This window comes from Phasianus colchicus, chromosome Z (assembly GCF_987193195.1).
Source record: "Phasianus colchicus chromosome Z, bPhaCol1.hap1.1, whole genome shotgun sequence".
In the NCBI taxonomy this organism is placed as follows: Eukaryota; Metazoa; Chordata; class Aves; order Galliformes; family Phasianidae; genus Phasianus; species Phasianus colchicus.
This window is the reverse complement of record NC_143476.1, coordinates 25,613,603-25,635,212: the sequence shown is the minus strand read 5'-3', so window position 1 is coordinate 25,635,212 and position 21,610 is coordinate 25,613,603. Positions and strand designations below refer to the sequence as shown.

The window sequence follows — 21,610 nt, the reverse complement described above, 5'->3', positions numbered from 1 at the left end:
TTTCTCCACCCACCCTGTATGCTTAAGAATACAACTGCACCCTGTACAGGTAATAATCACACCAGGATTCTCTCAATGACTTATGGTGAGATCTATGTATCTGGCAATGTTCATAAAAATGATGATTGTGCAGAACATGTACACATACATGATACTGTGTGCAGCCTGAAATAGGCCATTTCCAAAATCATCTTTTATGGGGGAAAAAATAAATAAATCTAGTATACTAATAAAATTGAAAACTCTGAGGAGCTTCATGGTGATGAAGAGCAATGAAAAGCTGACAAAAAAAAAAAAACATTTTGAAGCAACAGACGAAGAACAGCTAAGAAATAAAACTATCCTCCATATTTGTACTTGCAGAAAAAGCTGTGGTCAGAACCAATACGCCTGAAGCTAAATACCTGCTTTGTTGCCATAGCAGTAAGGATAATGCAAATTTTTACAGTCAAATTAAAAGTATTAGCTAATATACACTGAAGTAAGCCACATGTGAAATAGGAGGTTAAAGTTGAGATTTACCTGCTATTTCATCTGCAATTGTAAATTCATCCTTTACAGAAGAAAATTCAACTTCAGTCTGGTTGCTAGCATTCATGGAACCAGACCTTGGCTGGCTAGGACTTTCCTCAGAGACATCAGTTGGCTGCAGGAAAGCAGTGTGAACATCCTGGATGTGAGCTTTTAGGTCTTCATAAGATGGAGCTCGAAAATCACAGCCATCACACTGCAGCACCTCCATGGTTCAAGGATGATCTTTTACATGAGAAAATTCTGCAAGAGAGAGAAGATGTGAAGAGGACAGGTTTTACAATAATGCCAGTTAAAGGAATTCTAAGAATAGGTAAGGTATGCTTGTAAAGACAGTCGTTTCCAGAGATTCCATAACACTGCAGTGTAAAACTCAATCTGTACTTACTACAAGAAGAGGAATCAGGATTCACATGAAGTCCTACCTAGGTAGCTTACAAGTTGCTGACTAAACACTGCAGTCAACTTTCTGACAAATAAATGTTGATTCAATGGACTTTGCTCCCTTGGCTTTTCCATAACACTGGACAGAAATCTGTCTTGTTCAAAGACCAGAACCTGTTCTACAGAAAAACCAAATTACTTCCAAACAATCACACATTTGAAATTGCATTCAGAAAACACTGGCTTCTGCATCTGTGTGTCCCACTCTAACACATCTTGGAAGATGAAAAGCACCATCTGCTTTACTATCAAGGGATTAAAAGCCTCCACAGGAAGAAAACTGCCTTTCTGCTCAACTGATAATACTGATGTTGGTAGAAAATCTAGACACAACTGCAAGGTGAGATACAGCTACTTTGTGAACTCAAGGTAAAATGGTTTGTTCTGCCTTAACTCCACCAAGGCTTTGTGAGAGACGACAGGGAATTTCATAAATGTGTATAGATGTCTAATGAGTGAAAGTCAAGTGGACAGGGCAAGGCTCTTTTCAGTGACATTCAGCAACAGGGCAAGAGGCAGTGGGTAGAAACTGGATCACGGGAGGTTCCAATTCAAACGTGAGCAACAACTTCTGCTGTGTGGGTAGCAGAGCACTGAAATGACCTGCCCAGAGGAATTGTGGAGTCTCCTTCCTTGTAGACATTCAAGATCCATCTGGACACCTTCCTGTGTAACTTACTGTTCTAGGGAACCTGCTTTAGCAATCCTTTTAGAGGATTTGACTTGATGATCTTCAGAGGTCCCTTCTAACCCCTACAATTCTGTGATCTCTTTTTTTTGGTAAAATGTTTACTGCTTCATTTGAGCACATCCTGGAGACATCACCTTTGTGAGATATCTGGGAGAAGGTGGGGATTGGAGGAAGATAGGGAAGGCAACGGGAATAGGGATATTGCTGAAGTACAATGGAAAGGTGTAACAAAAACTTATCCCAGAAACACTATGGCTACCTCTATGCCATGGGTACCTTGAAGTATCAAGTAACATAAGAAATGGCAACATGAAGTACAGAGGTTTAGCTTGTAAACCAGTTAATCCTGCGTCAAGAGTTGTATATTTAAGCACTGCCGTGAGGGTGAGGAAACACAAAGCACAAGCAACACAAAAGCCTTAGGCTCTCCTACTTCATGCAATATTTAAGCACCAGAGCAACGGGTGTCTAAATACTCTGATGTTAACAAAATAATTACTTCTTAAGTGTCCACATGCTCTGTTCGGCTGGGGATAATCTGGTCATTCCAGAGGTCCAAGGTGCAAGAGCAGCCCAAAACTCTAAAAATTCCACATGTCTATTGCATGTACAGAGTACAGAGCTACTTCTACGGTGAGAAGGCTCCAAAACATTAATGCACTGAAATAAGAGAGGATATTGCATCAGGATTTTATATGAAAGAATGCTTCTTCTGATAGCCTGCTAAAGTAAACTTCTAGTAAGTCAAATTCTGGAGAGTCTGAGCACACAGGCTCTCCACATATTTACCTACGGTACTTTGCAGGCTGCTCAGTGCTCCTTCCCTCTCCACCCCCCTCCCTCCTACCACCAATAAAGAAAATGAACGCTGTACCAGCTTCTTTTCGGGTAACAAAGTTACAATAATCGAGATACTCGAGTCTTTATGTGCAAGCACCAGACCAAATTGTGTGGAAGAGGTTGCTATCTGCTCTGGATCAAATTACAGCAGTGAGTGAAGCCCCACCCCACGTCTCCTTTAGCACAGTCCATTAGACCTGAAAACAAATTTTTCCATGGAGCAGACGACTCCTGCATTTAGAGCACTTCACAGAAAAGCAGATCATCCAGTTTTCACTACCCATCCCCCCAAGCTTAGTCCTTTCATCTCAGCCAAACAAGCCACAGCTCTGCTGAATGTGTTTATCACACTTTCAAGAGATATGAGCCCCTGCGTCACTGAAGCTTTAAGACTCACTAAGCTGCCCTAGTCCTCTGAGCTTTGGGAGCAGCCATTTTAGCTCAGACAACTCCAGCACTGAGAGGCTCATAGCTTCTCGCCTGTGCACAACATGGCCACACTTATCTCAGCTTCATCTCAAGCACACCACGTTTGTTTTTCTTCTTTTTTTCCCCTTTTTTCCTCCTCTTCCTTGAGTGATGCTTGAAAAATCAGCATCCCCAAGACACAGCTGCGCTTCTCCTGCACGCCTTGCACCCCAAGCCACGTCGCTGCTGTCCCCCTGCACTGCCCAAGCAGCACCTTCTCTCCCTGAGCAGACCGCCAGCAACTATCTCACAGGGTTGGTTCCCTGTCCATGGATGATAAATGTGACAGTTCAATCAAAAAAACACGGCATTACACCATCAAGGCTCTGGTCCAAGCTGTCCTACAGGCAGAGGCAAGGAAGAGCCGAGCCTCCCAGCAGCAGGAGGGCTCGGGGGGGAGGGGGAATGAGGCGGCCGGGGGGCCTCCAGCCCCTGGGGAGCCCTCCTGCCCGGCGCAGAAGACACACCACCCCGCTCCCCTGTCAGATTCCAAAGTCTAATGACCTTTGTTAATCACCAGCCAGCCCGTCTGCATCAGCAAACCCTGCCAGCAGACACACCCTACAACACAAAGGCTGTAGCTATGCCTTTTAAGAGAGGTTCTCTGAAAGCTCCATTGTGTGGAAGAGAGGAAAAACAACACACACGCACAAATGTCTCTTCTCACCCCCCCACCCCACCCCCCCGTCCCCAGCCCCCGAAAAACTTCAGACCCTTTAGAAACACCATCACAAAGTGCTTTCAGCTACGTGTCTCTTTTGGAAGCTTCAGGACAGCTTACAAAATAGAAAACCAGGAGAGCAAACTTGAAGTTCTGAAAAATAGAATGCTGGGAGCTTCAAGAGATAAAAAAACATCACCATCCCACCTCCAGCAGCCACAATTCTTTCATACGCTGACGCTTGGAGAAGGTATCCTCAAGGATGCTGGTTTTGTCTTGACAATCTTAGAGCAACAACTGTACCTTTCTGCTACAAATCAGAAGGAGCAGTTGAGAAATCACTAATTGCTGCTGATTAAAATCTAATGAGGACTTTCTAATGGGTTTTAGCTTGTAATGTCAGCAGGAGCTATCTCACAAAGGTAGCACCAAGTCATAGACAAGGTTAATCTTACTGCTGCTACGAGGAACAAACATCAGGTAAAGCTCCATGATTTCTATTTTATTTTTCGGTGGGTATCATGCTGAAAGCAAGATGAACCAATTTGGTGAGGAATTCTGCCCTACCGTTCCCACATTCTTCTTTAAAATTTGAGCATTTCACAAAGACGAAGAAAATCAGAAACTGCCAGTCTGAGCTCATATATCAAAAGAAACTGAAACACAATGTGTGTCTTTCTTCTTCACTGTCTGCATGGAACACGGAACAGAAAGATCCACCTACCCACCAGGGAAGAGCATTGTCAGTGCAGATGTTAATACACTGGGAAGATGTACAACCCAAGCAAAGGAGATAAAGCAAGATTTGCCTGTTTTTCAATCATTACAGACTAAAACAATATTTTCCATACATCAAGCAACACTACCTTCTATTTTTAATTTGCTTAATAAAACCTACATTCCATAATCCCTTAAATTTTCACATAACACCATTAAAAAAAAAAAAAAAAAGTAGGGGGAATGAAGGCATAGGTGAGAAGGGAGTTACCAAAAACAAAGCAGAACAGGAAGCCTGGAAAGAAAACAGACAAACTAAGCAACAACAAACAAACACAACCACCATGAAATGAATCCATAAATCCTACAATCCCTCTAACATATTCACAGCCAATCTCTTGAGACCACATTGCCCAAAGATAATGTGATTTCTAAAATACTCTTACTAACGTGATGCTAACCTCACCAGATTATTAAAATACCATTGTCTGACTTAATTTGCATTTAGAACCTCATGATAAAATATATGGCTTTAATGTTTAATGTGGAGAAGAGGTATACTCATTTCCCTCAGGAACAAAAAGCTCCCAAAACATTGAGTGCTGGAGCTTCTGAAAGCCATGTAGTTTTAAAACCCAAAGTTGAGGTGTCAAATTGTTTTCGACATCCTTCTCTACGCTCCTAAACATGTGAGGAGAACATCAGAGAGACAGTTGCATTAGATTTCTAGGTTTTTAGGAAAATCCAAAACAAAAGATAATTGTGCTTGTTGAACAACAGTCATTACAGAATTTGGCAGCAGCCAAAGTAGTACAAATCATTATGTTTAAGTTTGGTTTTAAAGCTTCAAAATACAAAATTAATTGTGAAGCCTAAGGCGCTGACCTCAAAATTGAGCTTCTGTGGTTGACTTCCCACCCGTTGTATTTTGAGAAGGAATCAGCAGTGCTTCTAGAAGTTAAGAATATGCACATGCACAACCACAACTGAAACGGTCACTCAGACCACACACGCTGTGTGAATCCAGCTCAGTATTGGTAACGCTACATGTCAAATAACCACCAGAATTCCAAGCCTTCTTACAGACAGATGATCAGACACCTCTTCATCCCTACCTCGTACAGTAACATTGCACGGTTTTTCACTTACTGCTGAGGTGGAGCTGAAACACAGCGATCCTGGCACTACTCACATGGCTACGAAAGCGGGAACACCGCCAAGCCTGCTTTCACCTGATGGGGCTCCCCGAGAGGCACAGCATGTGTCAGGGCCCTGAAGGCACCCACTAGCTTTGCTGCCCAGTGCTCTGGGCTTCTGCCAGGCTCTCCGATGTACTAGATATACCCATTCCAGCCCCACTGAGGCCTTTATCGTCCCGCCCAAGGCACAGGATGTCCAGGGGCTGTGGGGCATGTCCCCAGGGAGATGCCCCAGTGTCTAGGCCCTGTGCAGTGGCTTGGGAGAGTCCCATTTGCCCCTCATCTATCAATGTCTGAACAAAGTGTACTCCTCAAGATTGGAGTCACAGATCACACTGACCTCACTGGAAACTTCAGCGTTGGCCTTATCTTTTTTTTTTTTTCTTCTTTTCTTTTTGTTGTTGGAAACTAAGCCACCAGAAAGAAACTACCAAAACACTACAGAAATGTGACTCACAGGCAGCTCACCAGAGACAAAAGCTTTTGAGAAATCCCACGGCCAACGCCACAGAGCAGGCATTCCTCCCTCCTGCAGAGGCGTGGGTTTCAGGAGGCACCTCTGACTACAGACAGCTGTGGTGGTTTCTGTCAGTGGTACCACCTTCTCTCAATGCTTGGTTCAGTCTCATATACCAAGGGGCTGCTGGTCTGATGGTCTCACTAATTTGCTCTTGCCTCATTTACTTATTTAAGGTGAGACTCTTTTCATAACACAAGGTAGCTATGGAGGAAATAGGCAAAACAAGTAAAATCATAGGAACAGTACAAAATGTGACGAACTGGAAACCTGAAGGCTATTCTAACTTCAAAAAGATAGCTTCATCTTTAATTTATAAGAATACATCAGTGAGAAACTCCAAGAGTAAATTCAACTTCGAGCTCAAGTCAGGCATGCCTAGTAAACTTGTAAATCTTTTTCAATGGCTCTGCACCCATCAAGTTTTGAAGATTCATGGTCCTCTGATGGTTGACTTTGGAGTCACTTGTTCAAACTCAAATACACTGAACTTTAATACTGTTTCTTTTCCACTCTTTTACTGAGGCAGATGGGCGGGAGGAAGAAGGAATCTGACAGAACTTAACACTGATGAGACTCCATGGGTTGGGTTGCAACTGTTCACTGATATATGGTAAATTTGTGGTTCTTATTTTCATGTAAAGTACTTACAGTAAAATATTATCACCGGGTATAGGTTTTACTGTGAAAATTTCCATTCTTATGTCCAGTTTAGGACTATTCATTACAGTTTGAAACTCAACAGTTACGCCCATGAGAGTAATACATTAGCTGAGATATGTGGTTCTTAATCCTGCTGCCCCTTTCTTCCAGTAAATATTTTACCAGTCCATTCTCATTTCTGTTGACCTACAAGGACATTCATAGCATATTAAAATAAAAGATATTGATACTTTTCAGGAAATAAACTTCTTTTAGAGATGCATTACAACTCAGTGATATAAACAATTACCTAAACTGATCTAAATATTATTTATTTATTTTCTCCAAAATATATACCCAAAATGCTGAAGCTCAGGTGAGCTCCAGGTTAGATTCCACACAAGAAGAAATCGTCCTGCTATACCTTCTTCATACATAATAGTTGTCAGAAATCTTGCTGTCACAGAAAACCCTGATGACCAACTTCCTTGATCCCTCTGTAGTTCAGGCATAATTTCATTTTGTTACATCTCCATACTTCAAAGCATGCATTCACATATCTGATACCATACTATGGGTTGGGTAACACTCAGTTACTTAAAATAAATTCAAACTATTATGTAAGTAACTTAAATACAAAGATCCATGAGGTAGGGAGGCACATTCTTGTTGCAAGGTACCTAAATACTTGTGGCTTAATTTTCAGTTCTCACAAATAATTTGTTTGTTTGGGTTTTTGTTTGTTAGTTTTTGGTATCCTAGACTATAAATAGCTATTTGTTCTTGAAAAAGTAAAATTTAAATTCCTGATGGATACTTTCAAGCTGAAAAAAAAAAAAAAGATTCAAATACGATGGCACTATGTAATTGAAAGGCAAATGAAGATAGCATCTTACAATTGTGTATAATCCTTTTGTGAAGGTTATTGGTCAGCATGAGCAACTGAGTTGTAGGAAAAACTTCAGGCCTGTGAGAAGGTTATCAAATATCAAGTGCTTTTGCTGTAAACATAACTAGGATGTGTTTTTTCTTGTTTTCTAAATTTTCTTTATGGCAAATTATTACTCCTTATAGAAATCAAGGCTCTTTAAAGATTGAACAACTAAACAGTCATAGTAGGACCTTTTTCTTATTAAGTATGCTGCTTCATTTACTGTGCAGAAATAGTTATGGAGGTGCAAATACAGACACAGTTTTGTCAGCTTTTCCTTTAGTCCACCAGACTCAATAAATAGAGCACTGCTTTGGCTGTGTATTATAAGAAGATGCAGCAACTGTACTAGGGAAGGAGGGTAATTCTGATCAGATGGGATCCTTTTTTTCCACAGAATAAACTGCTTCCTTTTTTACTTTTCCTTTTTTAGGAATAGAAGAAGTAAATGAAAGACTGCACACATATACACAAAAAGGCATTAAGCCATATTTTCTAGTTAAAACCTTTGAAGAGACTATATGTTTAAATTCTGAAGTTAACCTGATAAGATAAAGAAGGGAATATGGAACAGCACAGAGCAAAGTAGAAATTATATCTGCCACTTGGTTTCCTTAGTGAGTGATCACAGGAAATAAGTAAAGATACTCACCTCAGTGACACAAGCCAAACTCTCACCACTCTTCTATATAGATGTGTATTCAAGAGGAAACTGGACTGGCCCACTAGGAAAACAAGATATCAGGATAAAGCAACTTTGCTTTTGTGCCGTTTCTTATTGGTCCTCACACTGCATAATGCAATTGAAGGCACTGGATCTGGGGTTACTAATTTTCAGCTAAGAGTGTATAGTCAATTACCTCAAGAAATCCAGTTCCTGTGACTGAAGATACGTGCACTCCCCCGAGTGCATGGACTTGGGAGAGGAAGATGTCAGTAGGTGGTGCTGAAGAACACAGCAGCGCACTGCCTGGGTACTCTAAAGACAATCCAGTTCCTTCTAATGCATTGGAAGTAACATCTTGCAGCCCTTTGCACAAAGGGTGCATTACTATCCTAATCCTGGCGGGAGCAAGGGGAAGAGCAGACTATGCAGCCTGGCATAAGTCCAGTGAAGTTCTCTTTCTTGCCAAAGAAAGTCAAACCTGTTAGAAATGGGGTCCTGACAGTAGTGAATGACAAATTCAACCACATACCCTGCTACAAAGTGAACTGAAGAGGGAAAGAGCAGATCTGTGGCTGAAGACAAAAAGATTATCACCTGATGGCCATCTGCCCTTAAGTGAACCCTCAGAATTCCTATGCTTTTGTGCCTTTAAAGGAGTCTTACCATTCACCCAAAATACATGCTCCACTGCATGGCCTGATGGCTTACAGTGCTATGGCTGATGAGTTACAAACGTGCTTTAGGGAGGACTGATCTTAGTTTGCAAGGAGCGTAATGTTTTTACAAAGGCTAAATACAGCTTAAAAGCTGGTGACAGAGCTAAACCATGGGAAAACATTAACTGCTGGATTATTTTAAGGGCCACAGAATTTTAATCCTAGAGCTCTGAAATTAGACCAGCCAATACAGATGGTTTAAAACACAAGCGAGTATTCTCAGCAAAGTCGCAGAGGTGGACACCAAGACACAAGCACTCAGAAAGTACCACTACAATGAGTAGAGCTCTGTTTTGGGACTGCTACAGAAAACTGCTTTTAAGAAACTAAAATGAAGAGAGATCATCGTAAAAGACAGATGTGAAAAGCTGCTTTGCTTAAAAGGCAAACTGGTCCTCTGTGATAGCAGTGGTGACAGAGACTGAATTGGGTTGATGGGAAGAGTAACCTTTCTGCCACTGGTTCAAACTCCAAAGATCATTTCCAAAATCCAGTACCCAAATTAGTAGAAATACAAGACTGTCTAAATAAGAAAATTTCACAGAGCAGTTGGGAACCAAGGAAAAGCTGCATGGATCAGATGTAAGACAAGGAAAGGAGGCCACTGCCTGTTTTCATCACTAACATGGGTTCAGCTTAGCAAGGGCTTTGGGGATGATGCAGCTCATTCTCTTCATCTGTCCCGAGGTCTTACAAGCTCTGTGGGTACTGCGTCTTACCAGTCCTCCTTCAGAGGGTTAACCCCATGCAGGCAGTATGTGGACAGGATGAAAAAGGGCAGTCAGAAGAATGTTTTTTACAAAACCAAAGCACCATAAGTCTTGATGTTTACCAGCAAACAAAGCTGAAAAGAACGGCACATCACTCATGCAGACCCAAACCCATCTCATTGAATTACTCTGTAATTATAAAGTAGTGTCCATGGCTGAAATTCTACTGGAGGACAAGAAAACAGTATTTAGCAGAGCTTAAAGATTGTTTTGCATTCCCACTGTACTCCTCAGAAACGTGCTCATTTGAGGAGCTCCAACAACATCGTAGCTACTTTAGCACTGCCTGAGTCTCCAGCTATCCATTTCCTCCTCCTAAGTTTCCTGCTATATCTGACATTTGCTGGGCAGCCATCAGAAACCTCTCTGTCAGCCAGTTCATTTCCTTAGGTAATACAAATCCATCAGTGACCCATTCATAATGCCAGACAGAATTCATAGTTTTATTTGCCCACTGACTCACTCGCAGTATGGCAGCCAGCATCTTTGCCGCAGGTAGAAGAATATGCACTTCTCCAGTATTTGACAGATCTAAGACTACTGATTACTAGTCTGCCACCCTTATCCCTGCCATCCTTCTTAGGGGATCTTTTCCACCTGTGCAAGTGAAGATCCTCTGCTTAGGATGGTAAGATGCTGGTCCCATCACTGAATTTGCTGAAATGTGGTACCACTGGAAAAAAGGAGTAAGATGCAGTTAATGTTTATATACTGTCCAGAATGCTTTGCCCTCTAAACCATGTATGTACTCCACTGGATTACATGTTGAGATGCAGTATATATACACTGGAATGCAATATCCTGATTCCAAATGAGAACTTTTACTCCCTCTTCAACCTCCACCTCCACCCACTTGGTCCTTCCAGGAAACAAGTTTTTGCAGGTCATATTATATACAGCCAGAATATGAAGTACAAAGTATTTTAAATAGGTTATCTGTGGATATCAGTGTCTTGAAGGAACAAAGTGGAATATCTACAATTTATTTCAAGGGGAAAAAACATTATTCTGAGCAATCCCAGTATTCTGGTTACAATATCTATGAATTAACTAAGGTTAATGGAACCTGTCCAGCCAGATGGTATTTGAATTAAACAGGCATGAGAAAATACTGCAGGAAAAAGTAGTTATTCCTTGTATGCAAAAGATGCACACTTTGTTATGCAGGTGATAATTAAGAATGATCTCTCACAAAAAGAAGAAAAAAAATGCTCGTTGTTAGCCCTATTTTTCATCTTTCCAATAATAAGCAGTCCGTTGTACTAGCTATTCTGGACATGTTCAAATCAAGAAGAAAACTATTATTAAAGCTAAGTTACACTGAAAGCATAAGGTGTTGAATCTTCTAATGAAGTTTTTCTATTCTAGTCTGTTCTCTTTTTCTTTAAATAAGTTGTTTCATGCTCAACAACTACAATCTGTTTATTTTTTCTTTATCCTAAGAAAGACCCAAACAGGAAATGGACCACAAAGAAGAATTAAGATTCTGTAATATGGTCCACAGTGAAGGGGAGCTGAGATTGTAATCAACTACACAGTCCTTGCAAGTATGTAGACATTACAGAACTTCTGTGGCTTTTTTCTCTTCTGTAAGTCCAGTACACATCTTGTTTCTTTGTACTGTTGTAAACACTTTACCTTGAGGAATTTAAAGCTGGAAAAATCTCAAGCATTTTAAATAGTAAGGTAACAAAATCTTGTTTTAGAACTAAAAAAAAATATTAGCTTCCATTGTCATAATAGTACCCTCTTTGTTGAGAAAGTGGGACCATTCTGTTTTTACCCTAAGGGTGCCTACGGGGTGAAAGTGCATAAAGGAGAAATTAATTTCCAAAACTTTATCCCCAAATATCCATTCAAATGCCAGATGACATGAAAGTAATCTTACTTGTTACAAGGAGAGTTCAGATAAGGCTACTTAATGAACATAAAAAGTATCCTATTGAAAAGAAATTAAAGTGAGACCGTGAACACCTGTTCTTATATTTTCCAGTCACTCACTCTTTCCATTTAATGCAGTGATTTAAAGCAATAGCTTCTCATAATTTACAAATAGATCACAAATGTTTTATCTACTTCAGGCCACCACCAATTTGAAACTTGCCATCATGCTTCATTCAAACGTTCTGTCAGAGGATAGTATGTTTTCATCACTGAAAAGAGAGGCATAGAACAATCCAATTCAGAGAAAGCTCAAGATAATTTAGATTCCAGAACCTTTGAGAATCTGTGTAACCTGAATTCAAATTATTTTTTTTTTTAAGAGGAAGCATGTAGAAAATTTTGCAAAGGTCCTTAGAGAGCAATGTCTAAAGCAAGGTAAGGTATGGAAGGGATTTTCAGTTTCCCTGGTTTAAGAAAAGAAAATGCTGGTTCAATTTTAAGGAAGAAGGATTTTTTGGACAGCTCTCATGAATGCATAATTGAAGAGGAAAAAAAATACCCTGACAAAAAAACAACAACAAGAACAAAAATCCCTCACAAGATATTTAGATAAATTCAAGAAAAGGCAGAGAACTCAACAGTAGGAGAACCCAAGATTTCACCAAGATTTAGGTTTTGCACATAAGTACTAAGAAGCAACAGAACGCTGGAGAGAAGTATTAGTCTAACAGTCAAGAAATGGCCTTCTCAGGTCTTCTGAGCTCTGTCCTCATAAAATCTTTCTTACTTCAATGCAAATTTTCAGATACACTACTGAAAATACATGGGATGGTGGTTGTACAGGATGGGTACTCTGCTTTTGGCTACAATTAGAAGGCCATTCACCCGTTGCTCTAGAAAAGGAGTCTGCACAACACTTCTCTCATTGATATAGTATGACAAACCATGCCTCTGAGAACACACTTTTGGACTTAAGAATTAATCAAAACTGCATTCATTCTGTCAAAATAACTGCATGTATATATGAAGTGTCATTTATTCTGCATGCAAAATGGAAAAAATAGTCAAAATACATTTTAAGTTAACAAAAATGGCAAAAGTATTATAAAGAAATACTTAAAGGAACCCAGAAGTCCCAGGCCATAAGATGATATATAAGCACCCAACAGAATTTTCAAACTAATGAAATATTAACAGAGCTATATGATCCAATGCACACAAATGATGTGACATTAAAATATAATGACTACTTTGAGGGACTTAATTTATGTTAGCCAACATCCTTTAAAACTATGGGGAAGAAAAGAAAGTGATGTGTTTTGTAGTCCATTCCAGGCTTTTTTTTTCATTAAAACTCATTTAAATAAAAGCCACTTGTACGCATTTATTTGTTTCTTGCAGCAAGCATTCGTTCAAGCGTGGGCTCTTGTTTGCAAGTATGTATGCAGAGTGAAAGTTTTACATTCATTTAGGACTTCATTGACAAAAGAATCCATGCCAGAAGTATAGTCATCCCTGCAGAGCTTTCATTTTTTCTTCTTCTGTTTTTGGAACACCAAAGTGACAGAAGACAATATAATATGTATTAGGTTTTCATTCGTTTATCATGAACAAGTCATAGAAATCAGTAGAAATGACTTTCCCTCAAAGATACTAAAGACTGAAGTAGTTCTTTGGTTTTCAAGCAGTTGTAAATTAGCAGGCATTCACTGAAGACTGACAGTTTGTAAGTAATATGTAAAGGACAAAAAGGTGGAATGAAATTATCAAGTAGCAGTGGTACCCATACTGGGATCCACATGCTGTGTATTTATGCAAATCATTTACTTTCAGGCCACACTGTGGTAGGCTCTACCTCTGTGAAGAGCAGGATGAGTAAGTCTTCACAATGAAGAGCTTTCCATTTTAACATTAGGATGGTGAATTACAGGGAGGTGATTCCTGGTGATTACCTAGCCTGACTCCAGGTTGCACAGTTGATCTGAAAGAAAGTGGGATCCCAGATTCCAGCTCCTCCCTGCTACACAGTGCTGCCTTTCTGTGCCACTGGCTTCGAAATACCAGTGCTAACTTTGGGCAACAACTACAAATAGAAAGTTCTCCAAAACACTGGAAATTAAAAATTTTGGTAGCAGAGGTAAATCATACACCACATACTAGGATATATCTGACTCCCTTTATTAATCATCTTTGTATTTACTTTTTATCGCTGGGTTGCGATTTCTGGCTCTCTGTACAGAATCCAAGTCTTTTGCTGAACTATTTAGGCCTACTCAGCAAAATGCCTTATGAGATGAGGAATAGAATGCCAGAGAAGGCAGAGATTAGGGAAGGTGGTCACCCTTATATTACTTGGGATTTCAAATTACTTATTTCAAGAAAGGAGACAGAAAAAAGGGAGCAGTTCAACAAGTGAACTTTACAGAGCATAGAAAAGGAGACCGGTTTCCAAGGTCTGACACCTGAAAAAAGTCAAATTCTTGTAGCATCTGTGAGGCATTTCTCTTGACATGAATTTACCCAAACCACCAAATCCTTCTGCTCTCTTCCCAGACTCTTCTAAATATTGGACAGTATATTCATAATTCTTCTGTTCTAGCAAATGCAACAGAGAAAGTACAAACAAAAACAACAACAAAAAAAACAACCTAGTAGAAGTCAGCAGAGGGGATATTCTTTACAGCACCTTTATAAAAATACTCTAAGAGGAACACTCTAGGTCTTCCTCAATGTCTTATGTGAGCAGGAGATATTCATGACCAAAGAAGAGGAAGTATGATTTAATCAGACCTCTCTTTCACATATGCTAGTTGGAGCCACAAAACTTACGCACACTTCCACCACTCCACTCTGGCTAATAAAATTTATGAGAACAACCCAGGCAATTAGTTTTCACATATTTGACAGTTGCACCTACCCTTCACTGTTAGGATATCACCACACACACACACACACACACACACACACACACACACACACACACGCAAGAAGTTATGATTTTTTTTTTTTTTTAAGTTCAGGTCATCAGAGAATCAAGTTATTCAAAACCTCTAGTCTACAGCATCTCCTCCACTGTATATTCCATTAATACCTTCTTCCTGGAAAACTTCATTAAAATAAGTATCTTAGACTATAACTTTGTTGGTCTGGCTATCTAAGCTTTAACGTATTTCCCAAAAATGGCAATTAGCCTGTATATGGCACATATACAACCTACCAACAACTCCTGTTTCCATTCAGCAAGTGCCTAAATTCTGCAAAAGGAGCTTAAAGATACAGAACATTCCCTGTAGTAATCCAAGATACTGCTGGCATTCCTACTGAAGGAAGCATACTGAGCATACCTCCTCCTACTTCTGTAGAGCACAAACAGCCTGAGCTCTGCAAAAAGCCAACTGTGTCATGGACAGCTGTGACTTACTTAGCCCGGGCAGAGATAGATATTGCTAACACCTCTTCTTTGTTTTTGTTTTTTTTTTCTTCTCCTGTAGTTGCCAACCAAGACATACAAACATGCTTGCTGCAGCTGGAAAAAGCCTAACTAAAAATCCAGTGTAATTCTTGGCTGGGGGGCATCTCTGAAACAGGGTTTTTTCTAGAAGCTGCATCTGCCCTATTCATGGGGTCAAAAAAGTAGGTACCGAAGCTTTGGGCAGCATACAGGCATGTGGACTTTGTACACTTCTTCTGTAATGTCAGTTCATACAGATATAGAATGGTTTGCATTGGAAGGGACCTTTAAGATCACCTAGTTCCAACCTCCCTGCCATAGGTAGGGAAACTTCCCACTAGACCAGCCCCATCAGGCGACATTCACAACTTCTCTGGGCAGGCCTCTTCCAGCGTCTCACCATCCTCACAGTAAAGAATGTCTTCCTAGTATCTAGTCCAAATCTACCTTCTTCCAGTTGAAGGCCATTTCCCCTTGTCCTGTCACTACATGCCCTTAAAAAGTCCCTCCCCAGCTTTCTGGTACCCTTCAGGTACTGGAAGGCCACCATAAGGTCCCCCTAAAGCCTTTTCTTCTCGAGGCTGAACAGCCCCAGATCTCTCAGCCTGTTCTCATAGGAGAGATGTTCCATCCCTCTGATCATCAGCTCTGACGTGGCAGGGGTTCTGCACCTCACATCAAACACTGGAAGACCCCCAGCTTCCCAACTCTATCAATCCTTTTATCAGGAAAAGTCTGGAAGTAGAGGTCACCTACTTCTACAAAGTCAGCATTTCAACAAAGCAGTCAAAAAAAAAGCTAAATCTCTTTTTGTCTAGCTTCATACAAGATCAAGAATCACCCCTGCCATCTTTCTTTTCTCTCTGAGTAGTGTCATCTTTTCCTTCAAAAGATCATTCCATTTAACATAATGTGTCCACCTTCCTATCTGCAATCCTGGAGATCTTGAATTAGATCTTGAATTTCTGCTTTTCACACAGATAATTTTTTCTGACCTATTTACTGCCTCCTCTTTAAGCCAGTCCTTCTTCAGGTCTTTTGGAAGGATGCAGATGAGGTATCTGCCTCTTCTATTTCCACAGCCTAGCGATGGTGACATACAACTTTATGGTAGCCCTGAAGTTAGGAGAGTTGGTCTTTGATTTCTTCTGAATGAGTCTGTTTGCAGATCCTTCAGCGCACAAGATGAAACAAAAGACACTGCCTTCACATTTTAAGAAAGGAATGTGTTTTCAAAAGAAGACTGGTTTGCTCTGAACCATTACTCTGTGAGGCAAAGAAAATGAGGACAGAGAAACAAGAGTTGGGAGGGAACTGCAGCAAACGCCACCAGGAATGACCAAGAGTCATCTGTTTTACTATCTCAAACCTGCTGGTGATAAGGGGCCTCCCATGTGCTCCACAGTCTGGTATCTGAGACTGCAGAAGTCTGACATTTCTTCCTCTTTCTTTTTGAGGAACAGGACTCATTTTTTGGTTCTCATTGTCCGTTGCTCTGAACTCAGTAACTGATACAACTGTGGTCAGTCAAGATATTGCGTATGTGTGTGTGTGTACACTATGTCTGGATCCTGAGAAAGGCAGCCTGGTATTTTATTTTTATACTTTGGCTTCTGTTCCGCAGCGCAGCATATAATGGCTCCACTCCTGAAGGCTGGATACTCCTCTGATATCAGTTTTCAAAGAAAAACAAAGCCATGCAAGCCAATACCACCAATAGAAAAGGAGCAGGAGCAGAGTTCTTCCTAAAGATTTTCTTTCCCTCTGACCAAAAAAAAAAAAAAAAAGAAGAAAAAAAAAAGAAAGAAAGATCATGGAAAGACTAAGTCATTATTCCAATTTCCCATTCTCATATTCTTGTGACCTACAGAATATTATGCAAGTCCTAGTACCTACTGGGCTTTCAGAAATTTCGCCAGCTTTTTATTTCTAGAAATTTGCTGGAGTTCTGCCAATATTCCCTAGCTGAGAACCAGATCTTTATGGGGATCAGTACTTACTGCTACCTGTTATTATGAAGAAGAGGTCAAAATAGGAATATATTTCTCCTTACCTGAAAGCAGAGCATGCAGTGGATCTTCAAGATCTCAGAAGCTGAAGGAGGCAGAACTAGATTGCTAATCACAAGATTGGTGCTACAGTTCACCCTTCCTGAAGAGCTTGCCCTTCAGATATGTTCCAAAGCTGACAGTCTAACTTGTATCATATACCTCTAGCCACCTGCAGTACAAGATCATTTTGGCAGTGAAGCTTCACTGTCTAAAAAAAAAAAAAAAAAAAAAGTGGTTTCCTTTTCAGCTGAGCACACAGGGTCTATATCTGTAGGCTTCATTAGTAGAAAAAAGGAAATGTTCAGGTTGAAGACGAGACTCCTTTGCAGACATGACTAGAAATAAAGATTTGACAAAGAATATGGGAGAGAAATGGAGTAGGAACAGTTAAAAGAGAGGAAGTCACCTTCTATATTAATTTCTCTTGCATTTCATGATGAAAGATAGCTGTTACTTGCAAGTCAAAACAATCACCATTCCAGAACAAAGTAATGCAGAAAGAACTGTGTAGACCTCTTCCCCTTTCTTCATTCCTGAGCTCCTTTGTCCTGCTGTTGTCTTCTAACTCCTCCAATTAGATCGCTGCAATACAATGAATCTTGAAAGCAGTCTTCCAAAATGGAAACTACAAATTAAGGACTGAAAATATTTTGTCAATTAGGGAATCAAAACTCCTTCATCCCCTTAAAGTAACTCGTTTATAAATGTTAAAAGGAAAAGCGTTTACAGGGAGGCCTTTTGTGCAGCATGACCTTCAAAGCCAAACTAATGTACCGTTTTTTTTCCCAAATACTGACTTGTTTGTTTATCAGTTACCAAGAAACTCAGAAGAAATAATGACAGTGCTCATTGTTTTGATTAGCACAAAAACAAAAGAGTTAATCTCTTAAGTTTCCTAGATGTATCATCTTTAATGGAAGTCTACGATTTTGAGAGTTGTTTAACAAACATCTGATAGATTACTACTGACAGGTTTAGTGGATTAGTTATTGTGAAATTATTATTAATACAAAAACTGGTTATTGTGAAATCATAATATAATTCTGATATGTTTTTAATGCAAAGTTAGGTTGCTCTAGAAAATGGACATGTTCACAAATTCTGTTTCGTATGCCACAACCACCTCTGTAGTAACTACAAGGCCAAAGTATCTAGTTCCTGTCTGTAAAACCAGGACTAAAATTCTGGGTGACCAAAGTGCTGGGTTGTAGTGTCCAGAGGAAACTAGAGGTCTTCTGGTGTGGGAGATTTACTGTCCTTTGGAAACCACAATGTGCAAGTCTGTAGCAGCTTTGTCAAGGACTACAAAAACCTGTTTTGTTTCTTCTTGTCCTCTATCAAAACAACAGGAAAATTTGTAAGAGTAAGGCAGCTTCCCCCAGCCTTGTGCACAGATTCCACTTTGAGAACTAAGCGCAAATCATTTTTTTATTTTTAAGCCTAAAGCAGGGAAATGGAGGAAAAACTGGGAGAGAGGTAACCAAGCATCAGTTCACACTACACACCTGCAGTCTGCTTTATCATCCACTTGACTTGGATATTTGCTTCTCTGCTACGTGAGGTGAAAGAAATTTTCATTGTGTGTTCCAGAAAAACTCAAAACACTGAGAAAAACTACATAGCAAAGTTCCAGAATTCTCATCAGCTGTTCTTTAAGACAACTTACCCCTGCCTTGGCATGAGATAAGGGCAGTCGTCTTCAGAGTTCACCTTGTACAACTAGACAGTTGTTCCCATCCAACTCAGTGGTAACAGTCTGAAGCTTGTCTCTCAGCACAGCATCTGGAGAGACTACAGGCTTGACCCTTTAGGACTTTCTACTGAGTCCATTAGTTATTCCAATAGCACCTAATCTTTTTCCACTATTAAATTAGAAATAAAGAACTATTTATATAGCAAACATTTTCTAGTCTAAGATTCCAGCCTCTGCATCTTGTTACAGTTTGGTACAGAGTCCAGATTCCTATAATAACGGGCATAGCCTGGCAAATTAGCTGCTTTTAGCCCTGTAAATGTCACTTCTGAAAACCTCTGAAAGGGGAGAATGGACTATCTGAAAGTTCTTGCTGTAAAGAAGAATTTTCCAGCCTTCAGGTCATTGCTATCCTCAGCATTTCCACCCTTATTTTTAAAAGACATCCCAACTTCAGGAGTGAATTTAGTATTCCAAGACTAGTACTTGCACAGAGCAGCAGCAGGATGACAGTATATCCTAAGTATACATCTGAGTGCTTCTACGGTCTGGTTAACTGTTCTAACCATTATGATACCTCTTACTCTACAGGATTGCTGTGTTATCATTCAAGACTCTTGAAGCCCACAATGGCTTCAAAGTCAAGACACTTCTCACGTGAGTTAAGGAGCAACTTCTGTTCCATATTTTTCTATTACAGATATACACTGAATTAGGAGATTTTAAGTGTTTTATTTTTAAATATAAATTAGAATTGTAGAATATCCCAAGGTGGAAGGGACCCATAATGATCATGAAGTCCAACTCCTGCCTTCACACAGGATCACCCAAAAGTCAGATCATGTATCTGAGACCACTGTCCAGATGATTCTTGAACTCTAGCAATCTCAGTTTCCTTGGGGAGGCTGTTCTGCTGCCTGACCACCCTTTTCATGAATAATCTTTTCCTGATATTCAGCCTATTACCAGTGTAGAGAACAGAAGGAAATATGAAAAGTCTCTTTAAATCCTATCAGATACTCTTCTTGTCTCACCTATGGGATGCTTCTGTTTGCAGTGGAATAGTTCTAAGAGGAAAAAAAAGGAGACCCTTTCTTTTCTCTCTGGATCAAGAGCTCTGCAAAGGCATGATGCTGGTTTTATTTGCTTGATCTGTTAAAGCAAGGTCGGTATTCAGTTTTTTCATGAAAAGCCTTCCAAATCTTTTTTAAATACACTAGAAAGCCAGTGGTCAATGAGTCCTGTGATTCCTTCATGCTATCTGCATGCAGTTTTCTTATCCCAGTGTCTCCTACTTCTAGAGATGCAAAAGCAGATACTTAAGTCTAGATAACCCTGAGGACGTTACTCAGTTCTCTATCCCTTCTACTTGAAGAGACACAAAAGATACTAGATTGAGAATATAATGATTGTTCAAATACATGTTCTGATAATTTCCCCTCTTGAGCTTGATCCTATGTGAATATTTGAGGAAGCCCCCCAAAAATTCCTGCTGTCTTTTAAGAATAAATACATTCCAAAAATCACCATTTGGCAATGGGAACTTAAGAGGTTTGCCTTCCTTAAAGTGATGGATGACACATTGCTCTTGCTATTGTACAGTTCAAAGTCCCATACAATCCAACCCTTCATATCTGCTCTGTTATCTAAGTCATAATGTAGATTATATTTTGCGAAAACGTTATCATAATTATGACTAGGATAGTGTCCTTACTTTCTAGGAACCATCGATGATCCAACTGTCTTGTATCTTAAAGAATTCTGTTGTTAAGAAAACAGTAAAAAAGAGGTATGGAACGGGTAAGAAGATACTAAGAAATTCTTTTGCAGCCTTCACTGATAAGATGTTTTTTTGTCCCCGCTAAGCACCAAGCTGATGCTGCTCAGAAAGTGCTGACCCATTTGGGAGGATACTCCTTGATTTATTTTTTGAGATTTGTGCCCACCCAGGAAGTTTTTTGTCTTGTTCTCACACCCAGGTATTATTTGAAACTTCATTTAACTCTTTTCCAACATACTACGTGCATTCTTGGTTACCATGCCCAACATCACTTCAGTTTAGATGTGGTGTAGCAATGACTGAATAACAGAGGCATACAAGCTCAGCCACTGAGCAACCAGTGTCATCACTTCCTCTCTTCAGTAGAAACTCCTGTATGTTAAAGTAGCTGGAAACCCATACTGAATGGTGTTTTGGGTCAAATCCATCATGGCTCATCCATTGGGACTGCATTTAAGTCCTTCCTTAGAATAAGAGAGAACTTTCACAATTGCTTTTAGATTCCATACAAGGTGATCATTGTGGCCTAGATACCACATATTTAAAAATATCAACACAGGCTTCCTCTCAAGGGGTCAGATGACTTTCTGGTGTGCTTTTCTAAGTGGGCTTGTAAAGCATCATCTTCACCCACAGTGCTTAGTAGTGATGGACTGTATACACCTCTTTAGAATTCATATAACCTTCTAGACAATATAGACAGTATGTTGAAGAACAAAGGATGGAAGAGACCTCATGAATCACCAAGACAGATTCTGGTACTACACATACAAGTCTCAGGTCCATGAACTTAAAGAAAAATAGCATGCTTATAAAAAATACAGTGCTATGGGCCCCTTATATAGGGTATAAAGAAAAGCCTGGTTTAAAAAAAAAGAAAGAAAGAAAAACTGATTACATACAAAATCTCCAAATAACCAGAAACATAGCTACTAGCAATTGCTCGTCCCAGTGACC

At 39.9% G+C, this 21,610-nt stretch overlaps 1 protein-coding gene across 8 annotated transcripts in view; it reads right to left on the bottom strand.

Annotated features, from left to right (window-relative positions):
• The window catches only part of ZNF462 (zinc finger protein 462), an 89,591-nt gene that overhangs the window by 49,586 nt on the left and 18,395 nt on the right, over positions 1-21,610 (bottom strand). For 7 of the 8 annotated variants that reach the window (XM_090132600.1, XM_090132605.1, XM_090132604.1 and 4 more), the window contains exon 2: positions 523-774. In XM_090132600.1, the coding sequence (XP_089988726.1) occupies positions 523-742 (220 nt within the window). In that variant the 5' untranslated portion in view covers positions 743-774. Of the gene's footprint in view, positions 1-522; positions 775-17,182; positions 17,389-21,610 lie in introns of all 8 variants that reach the window. The other variant, XM_090132602.1, reaches the window with a different exon arrangement.